Below are 24,854 nucleotides of genomic sequence, written 5' to 3'. Positions count from 1 at the left end.
AGTCCCTGCCCCTTCTCCCACACCACCCCGACCCGGAGTCACCGGAGTCACGCTAGTGACGTTTACATTCCCTGCTCCTGCCCTCAGCCATATTGAAACGGCAGTTTCCGACTTTGGCTGCCCGGGAAGGTGGCAGAAGAACTTCCAACTAACGCTTATTGAATTTGGATTTTCAATTTTTGGTCGTTGGATAACTTACCAGAGATTGTGGCTCTGCGTCTACAGCCGTTGATCAGTTGCTTTGAGGTAAGTGCGTGCGTGCCTAAACTTACGAAGCGCTCGTGAATAGTCTAGTTTCCATTCGCGCCTGTCAGAGCAAGTTGTAGTTGTTGAACTACTGCTTTTTTACCATGGTTACTTTTTATTATTTCGACTGCGGTAGTGTTGGTGAAATGTGTTTCAGTCAGGTAAGTTTGAAAGATTTTGGACGAGGTCAAGGAACTATTCGTGCGGAATGGGACAATCCATGCGCCTTGTTAGCTTGTAGCATGCTAACGTGTGGGAAAACTTTGTCAACGACGAAATGTAAAACTAATTTGACAACAACACCATAGGTGGCAGTTTAAAATAGTTTCTTTAACTTATAGCTCATTATATAGTCAGTAAATACTTAAGTCTGTGAGAGTTGCTAGTCTTCTGATCGAGCTGTCATTGTGTCAAAACAAGTAACGTTACTGTAAGTAAACAAAAGTTTAAAATAGAACTATATGACAAAGTACCTTCATTCAATCTGGTTTAAACGTTTAGGGTTTTGATCTGACGATGCCGAGACATTTAGAAGTTTTACTATTAACCTCGTCTATGTGACAGCTAAGTTAGTGATTGGTGAGTCATCGAAACTAGTGAAAACTCCGTTCCTGTATAAACAGCATGATTGATAGCAGTTATGTAACTTTTAGTGATTTTTGGCAGATGAAACTTTTAATTAGTTGCTGTAAAACCATGAATTAAGGAAGCAGTCCTGGACTGATTTTGCTTCTTTTTTTGCTTCACAATAAGAATACTTGTACCTGATTTTCTTATGACCACACACTGAGCATTCATTTGAGTTTTTTTTTTTCAAACGAGTCCTTACAAATGTTTAATATTCTGTAACGTTAGTGAAAGTTTCGCTTCTGCATTCAAATGGCTGTTTGATTAACACCTGCTTAAAAAAATGGCCACTGGAGTTGGGTGGTTCTTTTTGAGAGTAAACTATTTTCCATGTAAATTTTAAGTAGGCCTACATTTGGCCAATAAGGTAGGTAATACGTTTTTTCTTCAGCCAAAATCGTAATTGTAAAAGCTATATCTGAAGAAGAGGATGAGTCAACCATTCATAATGCTCTAAATGAATCTTTCAACATATAATAATATTTTTTGTACTTCCAAGGAACAGCTTGTGCAAGTCTGTCTTAGTTGTCAAAGTAGAGGTTGTTGAAATGGTGCTGCTAAATTCGTCATGTCTGTTATAATAATGGGTACAGGCATATGGCAGTGTCAGCAAGACCGACAGAAAGGTCAAATTGAAAAGTTGTTTAGTGTAATGAATGAAGCAAAAGCTACTTAAGTGATTTTTGTTTTGTTATATGCTAAAGAAAAGATTGTCTTATTAAGATGTCTTAACTAAGGGTAGGCCTAAACATGGCCTAATATTCTTGAAACTACCATTTAGCAGGAATTCATACAAGGTTTAAATGTTTGCATGCTCAAATGTCTGTCAATGACCTGTTTGATCCCCTCCTGTCTGGACAGCTGTGCACACACAGTTTAATGTAGTTTTTCATAGATTAAATGGTTAATGAATAGTTAATGGTTATGAACTGATCCATCAAAAACAATTTGGTTTGATTTAAAAGCATAGGCGAGACAAAACATTACAGATACAGTCAAGTTCCTTGCGGTGTGCAACATTGGGGAAATGGCATGAAAAGTGTGCATTTATTCTATTTATATTGTAAAATGTCTCAGATGATTTAAAGAATACATTTTATTTTCTGTTTGTGAATCGCCAGGAGCTCAGTCCATTTTGTTATAGTTAAAAAAAAAACAATGTTTATCGTCATTCTTTTTTTTTTGGTTATAGGAACGTTTGGTTGCACAATAACCTGTTTTTGGAATGTCATTGTTTTATACCTGAGCTTCAGTAAGTGATCATTAATAATTTGCTTTTGTCCCCACCTTATTCTTGGTATCAACATCTAGGCCTATATATCAGCCATTAAAGAATTTGGAATTGAATTGAATCACATGGTGCCCGCCTAAAGATTTCCAGTCCCACCCCTCAGCATGCCATCAAAAACAGATTCTAGACACAAAATGTGTCTGTCGCTTAATCCATTCATAGAACAGATCCAGTGGTGATTAGTAGGAAATTGGCTTAGGTCTTCTAAGTAACCAAGTCCCTGGAAATAGTGATTGACCTTGAGTTCGTGAACACAGCTTATTCAAATGCAGACAGTGCATGTTGGGCAAGATTCCAAAACACTCCAATAAACCTTGTATAAGCCGCAAACGGATGTGTGAGAAGTTCTGGGAACTTTACCCTCCTGTAGCCTGAACATGTTGTTTGGTGAGAGGTAATCTGTGGCTTATTACCAAGCAAGTTGTTGGAGTTATTACCCTAAGCAACACATGCTTTATATTCCTTAAGTCTGAAACAACAGGTTTCATTTGCAGAGATATTTTCCAGCTAACGGACATGTGAGCTTGAATTTAGTGTAAAGTCACTGATTTCATGTACCTAGACTGTGCTTAGTGATTTTATGATGCTGGATGATAGTTTAACATTGTTAGCAGGTTGTCAAATGTACCGATACTAGGAAAAAGTTGAGGGTACTAGCTAGGGGGTGTAACGATATTCAAACCGAACCGAAAAAACGCTATACACCACTCACGGTACGTATCGCGATACTCTCATGACGTACTGAACGCTGCCCTGCCCGCAGCCCAGCCCTAGCCCTAGCCCATTGTTGAGGTTGACCTCACTTTACCTTATGTCATAAAACAAAATTTTCTTCCTTGACATTTGATTAAATAGTAATTAGGGGTTTAACGGTACACGCATTCGTCCCGCAAGTTTTCGTGCATTTCGTATATTTGGTACCCGCTGATAGACGCTCTTTGCAAACAGGTTTTTATTTAGCCTACATTACTGCATTTTTTTATACTAGCGTTGAGCATTGTAGCCATTCACAATTATATCTGTCGATTCAACAGATTTTGCTCAGGTACTGAAATTGGAACAGGGAACCTGCAAAATTTTACTGGTATTGGTACCTAATACTGAAATGTTGGTATGGTGACAACCCTAGTTAGTAGTAATAAAGCAAGAGAACCATGCATTCAGTTTTTAACCTATACTGCAGAATGCATAGTGCTTTTTAAATGCCTATTTTTTACTAATTGCTGCTTTCTTTATCTGTTAAGCCAGGTCCCCAATGGTGTGATCTTATCTCATGTTGTACTTGTGTGTTATTTAGGTATGTTGATGTGACAGGATGTATGGTTTGACTTTGTGTGTGAATGATGAATGTCTGTATATTTAAACGGGCTTAATCTAATTTTGTGGGCTCAAAAGTTTGCGTAGCTCAGAAATAGTTCACTTTGAAGATCTTGTTTGTGTCTTGAGCTGATGGAGAAACCAAAAGATCTAAAGTAGTTAAGGTTTTAACAGATACAAATATTCTGTGGTGTAGCCTCTTAATAGTTCTGCTGTACTTCCTTAATATCTTAACTTACTGAAAGGCACTATGTTGGCATCATTTAACTTTGTTTAATTTGCCCAGAATGGTTTATTGGCTGCTTTAGGTCAAGCATTTACTGCACAAAACTGCTGATTACAGGTGCTTTTGACAGGTTTGTTGAGTTATAGTGCTCTGAGACGAGTCCAGAAGTACAGGCACACAAGCCATTACATTATTTTTTTGTCTGCAGCGCCAACTTCTGGTTGAAACCTGGTTTGGGTCGCTTAGCCTATATTGTACATTTAAGAGCACATGTAGAGACATATTAGCCTGGTTCTACCAGACTCTCGTAGTACATTTCATTTGTACAGAGAGTCTGGCCTCTCTCCATTGACAAGCGTTAACTTCCTTGAAGGCGGGTACTCTGTTGAAGTTTAAAACTATTGGATCTGCCCAGAGCCACTCTGGATCTGCCATAACCAATCACTAACGTTTGGTCGTGAGTCGTATGACGACTCAAACTAGCGCACAACCTCAACGTCATCGTTCTCAGTCACTCCCTCTGTTTGCTGATTGGACCGGTAAAAAATTGACTGGAGAAAACCCAAGAATACACCACAATCCCAGACGTAGTACTGAAGGAAAATTAAAATTGAGCGGAAGTACGTAGGAGGGTGGCTAGAGACATATGATTTTTCAGACAGTTTCGCGTATTACACATACTCAAGCACACGTGATACTTGTGGTGTTTTCAGTGCCAACCCGACAAAAGAAAAGTTTGGTTCAAAGTAAAAATAATTTAATTTGAGAACATTATTTTTAAGGAATTTCATACAATATTCCATCCACATTTGAACTTAAACAGTAAACCTCTGTAGTGCAGCACTTTGTTTGGCAATTGTTTTTTGTTCATTGTTAAATTTTCAATTGATTACATTTTTAAAGTTGAATTAGTTTTATGCATTTATTTGATTAAGCCAACAAAAGAGAAACTTTAAGAGCTCCCTGCAGTTTTCCGTGAAACTTTAATGTTTGAGGGATATTAAAACAGTTGTACTGTAAATGTTAGTTAGTATTGCAATTTTATAGTTGTGCTGTAAAATAAAATTACAATATTTTTCTTTAAAACACTTTTTTATTTTTCAGTAAAATATTACAATAGTGATATGTTTTTCGTATATTTTTATGTAGTAATAATAATCCTAAAAATCCAAATTTTGTATCTTCATTCCACTCCTGCATTTCTTTCTCTATTTATAAAGTACATTTAAAAAAAAAAAAATGTTTTGCAAGAAGTGGTGAATGCATGGATGGATTACTTTTTCAAAAAATGTTAAAGTTAAAAACGTTTTGACTTTAGCTAGGCGATGAAGATGGAAAAAACGCAACGTAACTACCACATTTATCTGCTTATCAAACTTAAGACCAGAATCAAATCGAAAGCCTAAATCTTTTGCACATAGGGTGACCCATTGGGTTAGGTAACCAAGGTCATAAATACTGGTATTAAAAGCATCACTAGGCAATAGGCACTAAGCAACAGCATTTCCGGCTTCTGTAGCCAATAGGATTTGAGACTTTAACTGCACGTAAACACCGCCGCCGACTTGAGCTGCAAAGAAGCTCTGTGGCCGCCCTGTCAAGGACGCTTGTCAAAAAGTACGGGGAAGCTTGTTGACGCTTTGGCCGCTCTGACGTAGCAGCGGGTGAAGAGAAGTGTCACAACATGAAATGTAAACATAAAAAACAAGCAATACGTTGACTCTAGAAATCTTTTATAATGACAGAATTTTTATAACCGGTTTGGTCACCTTTGGTAAAAAATAATAATAATTAGCTATTATTATTTGCATCTAGTGCAATTGGTCAAATCGGTGTTACCGAGCAAATTAATTGCATTCCCGCTTAAACCGAGCGTTTGTAAATATTTCCAATAAAAGTTGCGCTCATCCTTAAATGTGTATCACTGGATCATTATGGATCATCGCGAAGTTGTTGTTTGGTGCTTCTGTATTGTATTTGCGGAGAAGACGTCGGACTCTGAGATTTTGTTTAGGTAGGAACGAAAGTTTACATCGTATGTTTCTCCGGAATCAGCCAGCGCGAAGGACGTCTATATTCCGATTGGTTGCTGGCGGTTTGCCGCTGCTTGCGTACGTACAGTTAGTAGAGCAGATATGTAATGTTCTGAATTACATTTTGAACCAAATTGAAAAGTTTCATAACATAAATATGGTTTGAACTAAGACAGACCTGTAATTGAAATGACAAACTTTCTCGAACATTTTGGCCATAAAAGGAAGGTTAAAGATTGGTCTAAAATTTGCTAGGACAGATGTCTTAATTTGGGGCCTTTAACATTGGAGTAATTGTTGCATGTTTAAGACTATCAGGGACCATTCCAGTGCTCAAACCCAAGTTTACAAAAAATAGGACATCTGCACCAACAGTATTTACAACTTGCTTTAAAAAGTGAGCAGGCATGACATCAAGAGGACAGACAGTGGGTCTTAATTTTTTTTAAGTGTGTCTGTCATCCTTGTGAATATCATGGCTAGTATTTGCAGCATATGATGCATCTGGTCTTGGGAACTGGCCTTTATATGATCATTAGTGATGCACCGAAATGAAAATTCTGTGACGAAACCGATAATTCAGGATGCACTTGGCCTGAAACCAAACAGTATTTAAATTATAATTCTTATTTTTATTTTTTTTGTAGAATTGCATAATATTAAACTTCTTTATTTAACTAATTTTATCTACACACAGAAATGTACATTTTAATTGTACAAATTTTAAGTTTAACAACCAAAAAAATGCTATTTCACATAAAGCAGTTTTTATAATAACTTTTTGATAATAGAAATTTCGGTGCATCCCTATTATGATCATTAAATAATTTGACTTGATTCTCATGAGATGGCTGTCTATACCAGGGGTTTTCAATTAAAGTTCCAAGAGGTCCGGTCTCTATTTCCTTCCCTACAGTGGTCCGGACAATACTTTTTTTTTTTTTTTTAGAACAGTTATACATTTCCACCGAGGAAGCCTTAGTACTTTGTAAAAGAAAAAACTAAATAGTCAACAAGAGTAGAATCTTGGGCCCAGAGAGCCAAAACAGTGATGTCTTAGATTTTTTACCAAAAAGTTACCCAAAAAAGTAAATATTTCTCCCAGCTAGATATGAATATAAAATGTTAGATCAGATGTTTTAACAGGCTGGCTATTTTTTATTTATTTACTTGTTTTAGATTTAGTCACCTTTGTGTATGGCACATAGAAGGCCTTGGGACTGAGAAGACATACTGGGGTGCAGAGTTTACCTCTTAATAAAAATATGGTCCATTTTTATATTTTGTTCAAAGCAATAAACTAGGCTACTAAAAACAAACAATGTACATAATCTAAAAATCTAAGTCATGAGGATAAAACAAAGATAACTTGTAGTAATTTAAAAGTGTTTTTGTCTTCCCTTGCCATCTCTAAAAATGTTTCCAAATTCTAACATTGTTTATTATGAAATGATAAAAAAATGATAAAGACGCCACACGTTAACTTGTCTCAAACCTGGTAAATTAAATGGTCTGAGTCATCTGTATAGGATAAAAATAATTGTATTATCTCCATTCTCTTTTTCTGCAGTGTTTTAACGAAAGTATTAGTCTAGCAGGAGAAATAGGTTTGCCATTTTTTGTAACCTGTTTTTTGGGTCCAAGTCTATTTTCCACCCACCGGGCGAACATCGTACACCCGATCGCTTACAAAAGATATATCATTCCTCTCCTCAATTATCTGCACGATTTGAAGCCTCATTCACGGGTCTATGACAAACAGGACTAATGCAGGAAACTATTGCAAAAACAAAATAGCAAAAGTTATATCGTTATGAGCCTAAAATGTGTTATTTGCCTGTTTTTCACCAATAAAGAGTGGTTTTACGATGTCAATACCCTTTCCATTTGATTCCTGGTGTCAGAATTATATGAAAAAGTGGGTTGTTAAAGGGGTGGTAAAATGCCATTTTCATAAGATGTAAAATAAATCTCTGATGTCCCCAGAGTGTGTGTGTGAAGTTTTAGCACAAAATACCCCCACAGATATTTTTATTAGGGATGCACCGATTGATCGGCTGGTGATCGGAATCGGCCGATTTTCACGTGATCGGCCGTAATCGGTGACCGGCCGATCATTCTGACCAATGCCGATTTTTAAAACCGGTCAAAGAGAAGCGCGCGAGCTTCAAGCAGGAACGTCGCGTGAGCAGCAGTGAATCGCGGGTTTCGGCGCTGAGACTTTTGTAGCAGCTGCTGTGACGCTGTACTACAAACGCTTCCAGTAATACTCCGGCGGCTTCAGCTGCTGTGATGATGCATTTACGCTGACGCGCCACTCACGGTCGTTCACGCGCCTCTCACGTTTGCCATGTGAAACTGTCGTTCACGCGCCGCTCGTTTACAGTGTGAAACAGTCGTTCACGCGCCTCTCACGTTTGCCATGTGAAACTGTCGTTCAACTGGCCAGCCCCTTGTCTGTGCAGGTACAGAACTACCTGTCAGAGGCGCCCATTGGCAGAAGTGAAAATGCATTGATCTACTGGAAGATCAACAAAGATCGTTTCCCTGCACTTGCTCCACTTGCCCGAGCTTACCTCTCTGCACCTTGTACAAGCGTCGACAGTGAGCGCTTGTTTAGCCTGGCTGGATGTGAAAAGAAGGAAATGGTTTTTTTTTCATAACACACTTCACTTTAATGTGTGTGAATTTCCCACACCGGGAGTAATTATTTGTTTGAATGTTCTATATTCTATGCAAAATGTTCTATTAAAGAAAACATAGACAAAAAACATTTGTGTGTGTTGTAAAGTGGTTAGAAAAAATAAAATCGGAATCGGCTAAAATCGGTATCGGCAGGTCAAACTTGATGAAAAATCGGAAATCAGAATCGGCCTAGAAAATTGAAATTGGTGCATCTCTAATTTTTATATAGCATGTTCAAGTTGTCACTTTTTGAGGGTTTGCAAAAATGCACCGTTTTGTACCTGGCCCTTTAAATGCAAATGAGCTGCTGCAGAGGGCAGGGTTTCAAAAGCTCCTGTGTTTTAGCAGCTTACCTCACGCAGACACACTAAAATGACAGAAACTGTTCTGCCTTTATTGTTAAAATGGAGTCAGACAAAGATGGAGAGACTCAAGAAGAAGTAACAACATGTAGAATGTAACAGGACGTCTCTGAAAGGTTAGTTGATGAATTTATATTGCTAATGTGGAGTTAATATCTTCAATTAGGATATTCTGTCATGATAATCTATAAATCGCTCGTATAGAAACTGTTGTGAGATGCACACAGAGTGACTTTCTATTGCATGTGAAAAGACAGATGCTAAAGTTTGAGCTGACTCACAAATGTACTCTTACGGTACTGATCCACTTGTCCGACACGAATTTCGCGTGGTGTCGCGAAGCCTCCCCACATGTGTACGTTGATGGGCGTTCCTCTAGTTTACCGCTATGGGTGTGGTATTGAGCCAGCGGCCAGTATAGAACAAAGGATCCGCGAAGGACCGTGCTTGCTTCTATTGGATAGCCGCGTCGCGTTCAACGGAATTAATTTGCATAAAGATGGGCATCGGCCAGCTTTTTGATGCGCGTCATTTTTTCAAATGAAGCACCGCCTTCCCGGAATGCTTTGCGGCGCGTCAAAGTCGCTTGACGTCACCCATAGGAATATAGTGGAGTGCAGTGTGACAGAAGTGTCGCACGGACAAGTGGATCACCGCCGTTATACAACAACTATTCCTCTTCTCAACATTCCCGGGGGCGGGGTTTATGTACATTTTAGGGTTGCTGATGTCACTAACCCGGAAGGAATGTCGTGTAGTCCCTACCAGCCGTTTGTTGTAGTCCTTTTCTTTAAAAGCAAATATCTTCCTTTGCTTTGAACTTTGCAGATGTTGTTTATGCTCAAACAGCAACATTTCACACTAACTAAAGTTAGAAAAGTGAAATCATACTCAACCACCCCTTTAAAATAACCATGTCATCTGCAGCTCTAAATGTGCCGCTTTACGTTTTTAGCAAGGAAGAGAGAGAGAAGCAATGTATACGGAGTGGAAAGGGCTTGAATGAAGCACTTTTGGCTCTAGATAAAAAATATTATAGATATAGCTCTGTAAGATCATTCCCATAAACCACCCTGAGTTCTTGTGGTGTGAACCACTTCGTTGTTTTGACGCGCTGCTCACTTTAATCTGTAGAAACGGTAAAATGGTGCATGTCCTGCGCATGAAACCAAGCCATAGTCCTATCCGGACCACGGCCCGACATTTGAATTACATTGGTCCATATGATGATAAATTTGTTACTAACAGTTGGTGGCTGTCATTGTGAGTTGAAAGGATTCTTTGGCTTTTCAAATGTAAACCCATCTTTATTTTGGAAATAGTATTGTTTTGTAAATGAGACTTATTGGAACATTTTACTAGCTACTATTTCTCAAGGTTTTAGGGTTTGTGCTTCTTTTAGTGGATTCGCATTGGCCTTGAAGGCATACAGTAACGTTTCCAAATAGCAGCCCTTCATTAATTCCAGCTTTATGAAGTGCTTGATATGCAGTTTTTGTTTGTGTAGGTTGTGAAGTTTGTAGGCTGTACTATAGTGGCATTTTATTATTTATCTGTAAAAGTGTCTGTCTATACCAGTCATAACCGTGTCATAACCAGGTGTGATTCAATAAAGCATTCGACATTTTCGATCACTTGGTTTCTATTTCGTTTGTGCTTAGTAGCCCCACTTAAAGTGAAACATCACTGGATGAAAATCCCACACTGCATAGCTGTATATCAAACATAACAATTTTTTTCATTGGCATGTTGCATCACCCAGCATTTTCACTTTGTAATGTGTTAATGTACAAAAACACTTTCATCATGTAACATTAGTATGGCCAATAATATGCTGATGGTTTTAATCAGCAATCGTCTTATAAATATCTATATGTATTATGCAAGGCTATTAGTGTTTTTTTTCTGAATCATTTTATTGCTGTTAGTATGCACCAGACGTGCTTGGATAAACATGGAAACTAAGCACATCATTAATTAATTGGTGTAGTGTGAGCTTTCAGCTGTCCAAGCTGTTAGAATTTAATCTTCTTTTACCACCTCTTTCCTCACATTGCACCCTATGTCACCTTCCTGATACATACCTGCTAATATGTGTCATTTCATCCTCAGCACACCATTTGTTTGATTTGCCACTAAGGTGGTGAGAGTATTGTCTCACAGCACTCATAATCACATAAATCCGAGTCAAGACAGCAGTTAATGCCTATTAGAGACCATTTGTGCTTTCTTTTTCCTGTTGATTGGTGTGATTGACAGCTCCTGCTTTCCTCCGGCAGATGGACTATCAAGTTGCTTGGCTTCTGGAGGGCCAGGTGCTGGCTGTTAGACCTGCAAAATTAGCGTTCTGCAGAGAAAGAAAGAGGTCTGGTCCGCACCTGCTGCTCCTCTCCCACCTGCAGCTGTCTCTGATCTCACATACAAATGTCTGAAAGTGCCAAGATACGCTTTTCCACATTGAAGCTGATGTTCTGCAAAGCGACTGTGTGAAATGGAGGACAAACACTATATTTGTGTAACAATGATTATAACTAACATGACTCGAACAAGTAAAAATCAGCAAGGACACATTAAATTGATCAAACAAACATAATTTATAATTTTATATATTGCAAATATTTGATTGGACATCGCTGGATAAACATTCTCTTTGTTTCCTGCCTGTTGAATGATAAATGAGCTTTCTGCAGGGTTTGCGAACCGAGTGAAATAGATGCTGTGGCTAATGCTTTAGTGAGTCATAGCAGAGAGAGTCTAATTATGGAGACGGGCACCCATCCATCAGCCTTTGTCATGAAGGCTGGCAGAATTAGGATGACATCTCTCTACATGGCCTGCATGTCCAGAGTAAGCCTTCCAGGCTTCTCTTCCAGATCAGATTCACTTAGTCATTGCCAGCAGGACATCTAAGCAAATTCGGTCAGGGACTCGTATGCTTCAGCAATGGAAATAAGCATTTGAGCAATCTAGTGAAGCAGACTGTAAATACAGCTGTTTCTCTTTTGTGCTTTGAGAGGCTACAGCGATTCAATTCTCTGATATACTTAAAGCGAAATCGAAGAACGAATTGGTGTGATGTCATTTTGAACAAAATCAGGCCAAAACAAAGTGTGTTTGGAGTTTGTTTTGGGAGTTGGAAGCAGCCTGCCAAAGCACACTTTCCAGAAAGTGCACTCTGGCAGGTAAACACTTTCGATCTATCATTGGTCTAGTGATTAAATTTTGCTGTGAGTATATCAAGGCCTTAATATGCACTTTCAAGTATGTTTGTATTAATTGATCTTTGCAAAAAGTGTTAATGATAGTATAACAGCTTGTTCAGGCCAAGAACTGCCCACTCAAACAGGAGACCATCTGAAGCCCCATTCACACAGCACTTTGAACCCGGCAAATTGCCGGCAAATTGCCGGAACGCCTTCTGTGTGAACGCAAACACGACCCGGGTTTAATGCCGGGATCGATGCCGGGTTGGGGACCTAGTAACATTGCCGTGTTCAGACCCGGAACGCGCGCTGTGTGAACAAAAGCCAGGACAAATGCCGTAAGGGGTGTGTCGTAGTGATGATGCACGAGCCTTCGCAATGACAGTTATCGTGCGACTCTGTTACTCTGTTAGAAGAAAGTTTGTGTTCGTCATCGATACAAGAAAGAACGAAAAGATGTCTGCAAACTGGACTGAAGCAGAGACCCGAGAGCTCCTTGCAATCCGCGCCGAAGCTGAGATCGTTCGCCAGCTTTGTGGAACGGTACGTGATGCGTTAGTGTACGACCGAATCCGAAAAAAAATGATAGAGCGTGCGTACCTTATACGTCACATCATAACGTCACGCGTCTATCCGGGACATACCCGGGTTGTGTGTGAACGCGCTCTCTGATTCCGGCAAATCACTGGCAGTGTGAATGAACCATTTTCAAACGAACCCGGGTCAAATCCCGGGTCACTTTATCCGTGTATTTTCCGGAATCTCTGTGTGAAAGGGGCTTGACTGACATGTAAAACAACTTTTTTTTTTTTTTTTTTACTTGATGTCAAATAAGAGTAGGCTATTGGATATATATAACAAAAATGATACTTGGAGTGTATAGTGTCTTAAACATCTGGTAGCCTATGTTGTTCATCTGAGGATTTCATTTTTTTTTCTTTTTTTGCAGTATGCATTTCCGTTGCAGTTTGAGACTGATTTCTGGTAAAATTAGGCTTTACACAGCAATTCTCATTCCTGATTTGTTATTTCTTTTTATATGTAGATGAAGAGTTTATCTGCTTGATATTCTCATTTGCTGGCAAGAGGGTGTCGGTCCTAAATGCCTGAAAGAAAGAAGCTTTAGCTGCTTAGTGTGCCATTGCTAAGAGTTGCTAAGTGTTCATCATTGACCTTTATGTCACTCAGCAACACGAGAGCAAACCTTTTACAAGGCAGCTAATAAGACGCTTTGTGCTTCTCGGTTTTAAACCAGATGCTGGTTTAGGGAAGCCTATGAAAAGAGTGGGTGTTTGCAGCACGACTTGTTTTTTTTTTTTTTTGCATTTCTTTTCTCTGTGGAACACAAAAGATACATTTTGTCCATACCATGAAAGTCAGTGGAGTTCAAAGATTGTGAAATCTGCAGATTGAAGTCTATTCCAACAACAACCAAAAAGTCCACAATGATGTATTGTTCTGTTGGAACGTACATCTCCTTTGAACAGACTTGTCTTTCTTGTGATTGTGTAAGAGACTAGGGCTACAACTGGGGATGTGCACGAGTACTCGGACGTGACTGCGTCGATCGATCATGAAAACGATGATCGCTGTGACTTTAAAAAAATATATAATGAAATTTCTGATTCTAGCAGCATGCAGTCCAGACTGGGAAAATAAAGTAAAACTGTGGATTTGAAAGTGCGCAGTGATGCCTGGAATCACTTTGTCACTCAGCAACACGAGAGCAAACCTTTTACAAGGCAGCTAATAAGACGCTTTGTGCTTCTCTGTTTTAAACCAGACGCTGGTTTAGGGAAGCCTCTGAAAAGAGTGGGTGTTTGCAGCACATGACACGTTTTTTTTTGTTTTTTTTTTGCATTTCTTTTCTCTGTGGAACACAAAAGATAAATTTTGTCCATACCATGAAAGTCAGTGGAGTTCAAAGTTGTGTGTAGTGTAGACCAAAAATATATTTGTTCCTTTGAAGAAGAAAGAAAGTCATACATGTTTGGAACAACATGAGGTAAATTACTATACTTTTAAAAACATTGAAACTAGATTTTCACAAGTAAAAGGGAAAAGGCATTTTAGTGTTAGGTTTTGTCTACAAGGTTTACATTTTTCTTTGATGCAGGTAAATTTTTATTTTATTTGTCATTATGGTACATGGTCTTTAATTCTGTCTAGAATGTTTATATATTTGTGTATGGCATTGTAGTACAATATTTGCTAACTTTTGATAGGTTAGTGTGTTGATAATACTGCAGACACATGTAAAGCACAATGCTTATAATGCTCAAAGTATCACTGGTTTTTGCCGTGGAAATTAAAATGGTTGTAACTGCAATATGTTTGGCTATTCTAAACATGTAGTATTACTATTGTAGTAAATGCATGTGTGCAGTAGTTTTCATTTTCATTAGAAAGGAGGAAGTGAGTCAGGAAAGTGCTGTTGTGTAGGAGGCAGCGGTGTCCTTTCACTGAGTTTCAGGCACACAGAGCTTCTCTACTGCCCATCACGTTACTTCAAAATTCATGCTGAGTTCCTCTGGGTGTCCATGTTAAAGATGGTGTGACACATTTTTGTCTTTTCCTTTCTGGTTTAATATGGCTAACCCTTAAGTCAACTGTTTGTTCGACAACCATTGTGTGTCCTGTGGACAGTAAACGGCACAAATGGTTAATGCTTGATTGGTTGTTCTACAACTGACTAATAAATGTGGGAGTTGCAGTAAAACCTTCTTGGAAAAGTTGCATCTTTTAATTTAATCCCTTTTAAAGGACTGTCACTGCGGATACTATTCAGATGGACGTCTTTGGCTGTTGCATCATGTCTTGTGCAGTTATTTCAGCATCCCACCATTTTCAAGACACTTATGTTAAAAATAGTCTAACCTTTAAAAGTGTCTTGATCTATGCTTTATGTTCTAGTGCCACGTCCTTTTGGGACGATATTGGGTGAGATATTGTCTAATATGATGTATTTTGCTGACATTAAAGGGATAGTTCACCCTGTCATGATTTACTCACTTTGTTGTCGTAAATCTGTTTGACTTCTATTTTGTAGAATATTTTAGTAATTTTTGTCCTTGCATTTAAAGTCACTGGGGTCCAAAATCATGCGTGTCATCGTTTGTGTACCGCAGAAGAAAGTAATAATACAGGTTTTAAACATGGGGGTGAGTTAATGGCGTGCAACTTAAATTTTTGAATGGATTATCCTTTTAAACACTTCTCATAATAATATTTTCTTAAAATTCACCAAAACAGGGCAAGTCAAGTTGCTGTTCATTAGCCAAGCCAGTTATCAACCAATGTACATAATCTTAAAAAAAAGACATATTTGGTCCATCCCTTGTAGAAACTCTAGTTGGGGAAGGTTAGTTGTGTGGTGATGTTTACTGCTCAGGGAGAAGATTGTATTAGATTAATATGTGGTTTGTGCATGAAGTGTGAAGTTGTACATGGGCAAGCTTGGTTTTTCAACGTTGAGGTCAACGTGTAGGATGTATTAAATGTCATGGTGTTCCTCTCTTGGTTGAGGCTCATTTTGTGTGCCACATCATCAGATAACAATATGATAGTCATAACAGAACCAGAACTGGGGGTTACCTTATCCATGGCATAATGGAAATACGCCCAGTACTATTTTCTGGTTTCTTAATCCCCCAGAGTTTAACTGATCTTCTGAAAATCTCATGTGACTTATGAGCTCACCAAGTTTACAGAATCTCCATTTTCAAACACCCTGTATGTTGGAAACCCAGGCAGCGTGTTAGCGATACCTGGTCTGCTAATTATTTTTTTTAATTCACAAAGAGGGAATAATGTGAATCTAAAGATGTGATTGGTAGCTTTTTCATGAGACTAAACCAGTGTGCGATTTGTCATGATCTCTGCCAACTGAAGAAGCTTTGGATTATGTAATTTGTTTACGTCCAAAGGCGAATGAATAAACAAGGGTGACACTACAGTATTACACACTGACTTGATTTTAGCACCTGCTTATTAAATGAACCCGTAGCTTTGAGGTGTTTGTCATTTGCTGTCATGTTGTTGTTGTTTTTTTAAACTGGTGCAGTTCATTTCTTAGACCAGCACAGATGCGACTGAAGAGGCGGACAGACAGGATGTAATGTGAGAATGATCAGATCCTCTTGTCCTACCTTGAATAGCTCATGTAGCTCTGTTTCTCTCTTGCGCTGTTAATGGATACTCTGTAATAATCGTATTAATCAAAAAGATGCAGTTTGAGTCGGTTTCGATTTATCAGAGGATTACTATTAGAGCTGCAAATAACAACTATTTTGATAATCTGTTGAAATGAATTTTTCATTTACCATTTTATTGTAAAAGCTTGTCATTTATATACACATTGACCCATTCTCTCCATCAAAAAATCTGCAGATTGAAGGCTATTCCAACAACAACAACAAAAAAGTCCACAATGATGTATTGTTCTGTAGGTACGCACATCTCCTTTGAACAGACTTGTCTTTCTTGTGATGATGTAAGAGACTAGGGCTACAACTGGGGACGTGCACGAGTACTCGGACGTGACTGCGTCGATCGATCATGAAAACGATGATCGCTGTGACTTTTAAAAAATATATAATGAAATTTCTGATTGATTATAGCAGCATGCAGTCCAGACTGGTAAAAAAAAGTAAAACTGGTTTTGAAAGTGCGCAGTGATGCCTGGAATCACTTTTTTCAATCATAATGAAAATACAGTTGAGTGCAAGATGTGCACTGCCAATCTGCCACAAACATAACATTTATAAGGAGAACACTGTTGTAAATGATTTGTGCTTTAGCTGCCCGTGTTTCAGTGTTGTTATGGAAAGAGTGCATCCACAACTGGAGTAACACTTTCTGGCTAACAGTTAACTTAGTTCAAGTTCACTTACATTTGGGTCCTCTTGTGCAGATACAAGTTGTAATGTTACGTTATATCTGATAGGAACGGCTTCAGGTTAGTGGTACTCTTCAGCTTCACCTCATATAGCTATTCCTTTTTAGTTGTTTCTTTTTCAAAAACATTGATGCATTATTGATAATCTAGCAGTTATTTTTCTTGTCATACTTTCATACATGCCCGCCCCCCCGCACAAGCTCCGCCTCCTAGCACTCATTTTTGAGATCAGTACCGAAATGAACAACTTGAAAAGCACTAACAACTGACAATTATTTTGAAAATAGATTAATCTGTAGATTATTTTTCGAGTAAAATCTGAAAATTATTATACATGAAAAATTCTTCTTGATCGATCTTGCCAGATCTTTAATAAGTTACTTGTCAAATGAATTAAATTCCCATATATATATTTTGGTCAAATGATCATCTGCTATTATAGCTTGTATTGTTTGTCTATTAAAGGCACAGTATGTAAGTTTCACCGCTAGAGGTCACTTATTTAAAATGATAACAGAGGCGTATATTGATGATGGCGTGAATGAACGTGGAATCATGGGAGGAGTTGTCTTCGCCTCCACAGCCGATCGAAACAGAAACAGCCGGACTCAGGCAGAAATCATGTTCATGGATGAGCTAAAGTTTTATTGTGGTATGAAGCAGGCGGGGCAGAGAGCCTGGGACATTTTATATTGCTGTTTTTATTTTGCTTGTATGCTGCAGTCGGCCGCTGCTGCTGCTTTAATTTTGTTGTTTATTTTACGATTAAAGTCGTTTAATATCCGCTTCCTTCTTACTTGAACCTGACTTTTGTTACAGTTACGTTTAATCACTTAAATGCACCGCAAAATAGCCACAATTGCTGATTTACTCATACAGGTCCGTTTATTTGAAGAATTAAAATTGTGGGGTTACACTTAGTGCTGGGCGGTATACCGGTTCATATCGAATAATACCGGTGTTTATTTTTGTTATGATTTGAATTTTTAATATACCGCAATATGGTGTATGCCGTTTAAACAACGATCGGAACGCGGCGCGATACTGTTTTCACTGTTGCGAGGGCACAGCTGTATGTGTTACTAAGAGTGAATCCCAATTCTCTGTCTTACCCCTTCCCCTTAGTTTGCACATTCACATGAGAGTAAGGGCTATCCCAATTCTCGCTTTGATCGAGGGGTAGGGTTAAGGGCTAAGTAAGCTCGTGAAAATGCTTGGTTTTAAGGGGTATCTACCACTTCCCCTTAGCCCTACCCCTCGATCAAAACGAGAATTGGGACATCTCTTACTTTCACGTGAATGTGCAAAACTAAGGGGAAGGGGTAAGACAGAGAATTGAGTGAAGATGGATAGGTTAGCCTAAACTATAATTGATAGAGATCAAATTATATAACAGTGTTTCCCATACATTCACAATATCAACACTTGCCGCCACAAATAGATTTTCCAAAAGGCTTTGATATTGTTTAATAAACATGAGCACTGCACGTTTCAAAGTTAGGCCTAAAATGCGGCGTGGGTGTTTTTATATGAATGTATCTTTTTCTACAATATTCACTCATAACAGTAAAACAGGGCATTCTAAGTCAATTTACAGCAGTATTTCTTCTCTTAATCAGTATAAAATGTGGTTAACATTTTTTTTTAAATGTGGTTTAAAAAAAACCCATAATTTTGAAATAAATATATAATACATTTTGGTCATGCCGCCCAACACTAGTTACACTACACTGCACTGTTTTACTTGGTCAAACCGAAACCAATCATATTAAAATACATTTGAGTGTGTTGTAAGTTATGTTATAATTAGGGCCGGGACTCGATAAAAAAAAAAAATCTAATTAATTAGAGGCTTTGTAATTAATTAATCGCCTTTAATCGCATATTAATATTTGACCTGAGAACAGTGAGAAGTAAAAAATTTTCACATGGATTTTTAGTATACCATTGAATAATTACTGAATACATAAGTTTAAGCAATAAAATATTGTTTATTTTTTGTTCAACCAAGTTCAGCAGACCAGTGCTATTTTTGCCATTAAGTGTAGCAATAGCCGTTCCGAATTCCTTGTTGCATAGCTTGCACACAACCATGCTCTTATCGACGCTTCCATCCGTTCGTTTTGTCCCAACAAAATGTCCCATCCACGGGGCCAACCAAAGCGGTCTCGTCAGCTTCTTTGTTCATGTTCACTGTGGTTTGTTGTTGTCTGAAGTTATCAAGTTATGAACATAGACGGTTATGAACGCTATTGGTGCTCCAGTATAATCGGTCCGCCTAAACTCATCCAGTGAGAAACGTTCCGCGGTGCAAAAATAAGTGCGATTAAAATGCGTTAAAAAAATGTAACGCGTTATTTTTTGTGTAATTAATTCATCTTAATTAACGCGTTAGAGTCCCGGCTTTAGTTATAATGTTACTCTGTGCGTTCGCTCTGTGGCTGGTGTGAGACACTTGTTGCACATTGCAGTAAGCTAAATCGATATTAGAACATCATGTTAATAAAAGCTGGATGACTTGTGTTGCTAAATGGCATACAATTCATTTCAAAATGTATTGTATGATGGAGAAAATGCTGTATTGCTGTTATTACAAACAAAGCTCTTTTTATGATTATGCCATGTTAACCACTTGACAAAATAGTGTTGTCTGATTTAATTTTTGGGTACAAACATGTTACCCGCGGTCAAGAAAACAATTAGACTAACCGTGTTGATATCTTTGGGTATATGAACCCCTAAATATTCCAAAGAGTTCTCTCCATTTAAACAATTATCTACATTAAAAAAAAAAGCATTTACATTTATACAAGTAGCTGCTGATTTGATTATTCTCAAAAGTGATAAGTTTCAGGGAATTATTTAAATTCCACAAAGCATTGGTTAAGATTTGATAAACCAGAAGTGTTCATGCCTTAACTGGTATTATCTCTGGCGTATGTGTGCTGATATTGTCATGATAAGAGTAATTATAATCACTTTCTATTCCTGCTCTTATTATAACCTTTTATTTTTCTATTTCTCTTTTCCAGGCGTCTGAAAGATGGTGGACCGCTTGGCAAACAGTGAGGCCAACTCTAAGCGCATCGGGTTTGTGGAAGCATGCTTTGGCACTGCAGGTCAACCGCTGGCCATCCCAGGTCGAGTGCTCATCGGGGAGGGTGTTCTCACAAAGCTGTGCCGCAAAAAGCCCAAAGCCCGGCAGTTCTTCCTCTTCAATGACATCCTGGTGTACGGCAACATAGTCATCCTGAAGAAGAAATACAATAAGCAGCACATCATCCCTCTGGAGAGCGTCACCATAGACACTGTGGATGATGAGGGTGAACTACGCAATGGCTGGCTCATTAAAACGCCCACCAAATCCTTCGCCGTCTATGCTGCAACAGCAACAGAGAAGTCCGAGTGGATGAGCCACATCAGCAAGTGTGTTTCGGACCTGCTGGAAAAAAGCGGGAAATCTCCCACCGGCGAGCACGCGGCGGTCTGGATCCCCGACTCGGAAGCGACCGTGTGCATGCGCTGCCAGAAGACGAAGTTCACCCCCGTCAGCCGCCGCCACCACTGCCGGAAGTGCGGCTTCGTCGTGTGCGGCCCCTGTTCAGAGAAGAAGTACCTGCTGCCCAGTCAGTCATCCAAACCAGTGCGTGTGTGCGAGTTCTGTTACAAGCAGCTCTCCACGGGCGCCACCCTTCCCTCCCACTCGGACAGCCGGCATGGTTTGGAGTTTTCCAGCAACATGTCGGACGACGACGATGAAGACGACAGCAGTGACTAAGGCTCACTTTTAGGAATACTGACAATTCACAGATCATATCTTGATATTTTAGTCTCGCTAATTTTCATTCAGGGTTTGCAAAGGTTCCTGTGGCAATAACACTTACCCAAAACAATTAAAGGCCCTGCGCATATGAACAAAAGGTTTGATGGGAAATGTTCCTGTGTATTCATGAACACTACTTGCCTGCTCGCTCTACTTCCACATTTATTTCACTCTTAGACCATTTTTCATATAGATGTATTTCTTGGATATGGTGCTCTTTCATCAACTTTATTTGAACTCGTTTCTACCTTTTTGCTACTTTTTTCTCTCTGCTACTATGCTGCTATCCCCTGGAACAAAGAATGTTGGGTAATGTGATTGCGGGCTGTTACTAGGCATACATTCCCTCAGGTGAAACTATGTGGTGCATTATAACTAGCTTTTAAACAACTAACCACTAACAAACCATCAAAGTATGTGTTTGGGTAAAGGTCTTCTGTTTCTCACTTTAGTCAGTTTCTAGTAATTGCAAATGACAAATCAGATAGATGCTACTAAGCTTGTAAATGTGTATATAATGCTGTGGTGTAGGAAGTCTATTGCATAATTCATCATCTGACAAGGTCGTCACTGCCTCGGTGCCTTATTTATCCTCAGGAAGTAGATCCTGGAAGCGAGAAAATATTTAGACTACAGTTTGACTTGGGTCAAAAAATTTTTTTTTACTTTCAGACACCTGCCTTCTTTTGATACCACACCACATGACACATCCGGTTTAGAGGCACGCAGGGTACCATTCAATGACCATATGACTGTTTATGATCAAAACTAGATCGTCAGTTTCAGTTGAGAACAGTCCAAATCATTATATTATCCCAGTCCAAATAGCTTTTAGACCCATGATTCCAGTATCTTGCATCTGTACTCCACATGTCCTGAACTACGCTGGTGTCTCTCTCCAGCCCTGACTTAACTCTATAGAAATGCACATGCTAACATGCAGCTCGCAGGGATTGCACTTCACTAAGGCGAAGGACGCTCTATCCAAACCCTTTCTAAATTGGGGTCTTTCCTACAGATTTTGAACGGGAATCGAGAGCATTATGAGGAAGTGACAGCCACCTTTTTGTTTTGTTTTTTAATGGCCGTTCAACACAATAAAAACTGCACTAACATTTTTCTAAAGTGGTGTTTTATACAGTGGTATAGTGGTGTTGGTTTAAGAAATGCAGTAGTATATTTCATCAACGATCAGATCAGCCAGGTTTACAGTAATTTTTACTCTTACACAAGTCAAGCTTGTGGGAGAATTAGCTGAACTTCTTGACTGTCTCAGTGTTGAATACTTGATCACCTGTGTCAGAATAACCAAACTGACATTGAAAAGGGAACCTAACTCTGGCTAAAGAGTTCGCTCAGACCGTCTAGTTTATATGCAACGAGATACACCTCGTTGTGTGTTTTTTTGTTGTTGTTGCTTTTACACATTTGTGTGTCTAATTTGAGATTTAGAAATAGGTTTACAGTGATTGATTTAGGATAATCTAATCTTGCTTTTGGAACATAAGTTAACAGTAGAATCCAGGATATGGCGTAATGTTGGATTTAATGAATTGTTTTAACCTGAGATGGTTTCTTTGTTTTAATTCTACTTATATGTTGTAATATTCTGCTTAATTTGTAATATCCTGAGATGATTGTTTTGATTTTCCATGTTGTAAACTTTGTACAGTTTTTTGATATATATTTACTCTTATTTGGGTTTGCAGCTGTTTTTCTTCTTCAGTGTTTCCGTGTGGTTCAGTTGTGCATTTCCTGAACACCTCTGGATCAGCTACCAGCACTTTACTCTCTCTGTAAACCACAAGAGAGGGGGTGGTGCCAGTGTAGGATGTGGGCGGGATTACACAGCTTAACATATGGCCTGCAAATACAAGATCTTAATAATTTGAGCAAAACATCAGAGTAGAGTATAAACAGGATTGGCATTTACTTTCAATTTATTTTCTTTTGCAATTTCTTGAACATGTAATTTATAATTCTGTTCTTGAATGGATTTTGGGGATTTTCGGTTTTCTTGTACATTTTTGCCATTTTTAATTCTCATTTAAAACTCTGAAAGGGCTGAAAACTGAATGTAACCCGTCATATCATCATTATTAGATACTAATTTTGAGGAAATATATGCATTGCTTAAACTCTTGTGCCTTGTCTTATGTAATACTGGCCAAATCTAAGTAACGGTTCTAGAACGAATTAGACTACGTTCACACTGCTAGCCTGTCATAACGGTTTAGATCCGAATTGTGCCTCGTGGCTCTCTTTCATTTGACTGAATATCTGCATTGGTTTCTATGACAATCACATTGAGTTGGTGTGTATCCCTATGGCAAAAAAACAAAAAAAACAGCAACAAAATTTGCAATACAGACGTTGTCTAACAACACAATAACATGCTGCCTTGGCGCTGGATTATTTATGTTTTATGAAACTGGCAGAAACGTAGTAAACTGGAATGCGCGGCTTTATTCCGTGCTGCCGTCGCCACCGGTCTCAAAATTCATAGAGGTGTAGACCATGCAGGTGTATATTGTCATTTTCTGCTCAACTCGCACTTCGCAATAACACAACCTGACGTGAAGTGAAGCTACGCAAAATCCTACCAGAGCGGTCAGACTTAAATGGATTTCCAGAAATGTAATTTAAATCCGATTTTAAACCACTACATATGAATTTAGCTTTAAACGGATAAAAAAAATCTGATTTCATGTGATTTTTTTTGTGCTGTTCACACTTGATAAATTTGATCAGATTCCAAACAGATGCTCACTAAAATCAGATTTGGGCTGACCGTCTGAACAAGGCTTGCATGTCACCAGAAGTTATAGCCAAGGCCTACTTCCTGCATAGGATCACAACCACACTGAACTCCTAGCTACGTTCATACTGCAGGCAAATCTGATTTTTTTTTCTCAAATCTGATCTTTTCAGGCAGAATGTCCACACTATTAACTGCAAGTGATTAAATATGATTTGTGTCCAGACATAGCCAACCACCTATCTGCATGGATTGGCGACGTAGGCGTACGTGACGAGGCTTTCAAAACGGATGCTAGAAAAATGCAGGCGCATCATTCATCTCGCTCTTCAAATAAGCGCCCTGTCGAGGAAAATGCTGAAATCTTTGGACATACAATTTGTATACAACACTGTATGAATACTTATGGCATTTCTGTCACTGTTTTGAAATTACCCAGCAAGCAATTTTGCGTTAGTCTTATAGCCATCCAAACACAGCCCAGACGTCTAGGCTAAAACAACGCAAAATTTGGGCTGTCAGTGAAAATGTAGACGTCTAACTATACCCCAAGAATAGACGCACAGGCTACGCATAGAACATGTCAAAGAAATGAAACCAAACCCCTTGTAATCACGGGTGACTTTGCTTACATGATGGTATATCATACATCTCGCAAGTTATTTAGGTAAAAACGACATGTAACCAAATTCAAGGTTATTTTGGCTAGAGGTGGGTTACTCATAGCCGGACTATATCAGGTCTATAGTTAACCTAGATGGTGAAATGACTGCTATTGCTTGCTGGGTATCGTTGTGACGCAAAAGATAGTTAGAAATCCGATTTGAGCAGCCAGAGCGTCCAGACAGACAGAGACACATCTGTAAAAAAATATTGGAATCGCATTTCAAACCAACTCCATATGTGGTTTGAATCAGATTTGAAAAAAAAAAATCATTTTTTTTTGGTCAGACTTTCAAAAACCCATCTTGATCAAATCTGGATATGCAAAAAAATCAAATCAGTCTGAACAGGGCCTGGTAGCCTGTTATTGCGATGGATAATCGGTCTGTTAGTCTATTTGTGTCAACCTTTTATGCTAATCCATGCCACGTGATGTCACGAGGTAATATGGTATAAGGGGATTACAACTTGTCACTGGGGTTAATGTGTTTTAATTCCTTATTTGACACGGTTTCTTGTTTTATGTTTGATCATCATTTGTTCTTCAACTTTTGGCCTGTAATGCACAAATGGTCCCTAAAATAGCTGTTTATTAGAATAATCAGCTGTAAGGACTGTGACTGTGTTAATGGCACTCTCTTGGAACAAACCACTGAAGCCTGAAATGCAAAAATCACACATTTCCATGCAGCTGATTGACAAGCAAGGAAATAAATTGGTTGT

The 24,854-nt window shown here is 38.7% G+C and overlaps 1 protein-coding gene across 2 annotated transcripts; it reads left to right on the top strand.

Annotated features, from left to right (window-relative positions):
- plekhf2 (pleckstrin homology domain containing, family F (with FYVE domain) member 2) lies at positions 1-24,332 on the top strand. 2 transcript variants are annotated; one of them, XM_079625334.1, is made up of 2 exons: positions 1-246; positions 19,920-24,332. In XM_079625334.1, exon 2 carries the CDS (start codon positions 19,931-19,933, stop codon positions 20,663-20,665), a length of 735 nt encoding a protein of 244 aa, XP_079481460.1. In that variant the 5' UTR covers positions 1-246; positions 19,920-19,930; the 3' UTR covers positions 20,666-24,332. The 2 variants fall into 2 exon arrangements, with proteins under 2 accessions (XP_079481460.1, XP_079481461.1); XM_079625335.1 differs by having other exon boundaries at positions 235-407; positions 19,920-23,527.
- The last annotated feature ends 522 nt before the right edge of the window (positions 24,333-24,854 follow it).

This window comes from Phoxinus phoxinus, assembly GCF_949152265.1.
Source record: "Phoxinus phoxinus genome assembly, chromosome: 10".
NCBI lineage: Eukaryota > Metazoa > Chordata > Actinopteri > Cypriniformes > Leuciscidae > Phoxinus > Phoxinus phoxinus.
Note: the sequence above shows the minus strand (reverse complement) of the source record. Positions and strands in the feature narration are given on the sequence as shown.

Coding starts and splice junctions, on each gene's coding strand:
- plekhf2 (XM_079625334.1), top strand. CDS start 19,931: ATGGTGGACCGCTTGGCAAACAGTGAGGCCAACTCTAAGCGCATCGGG.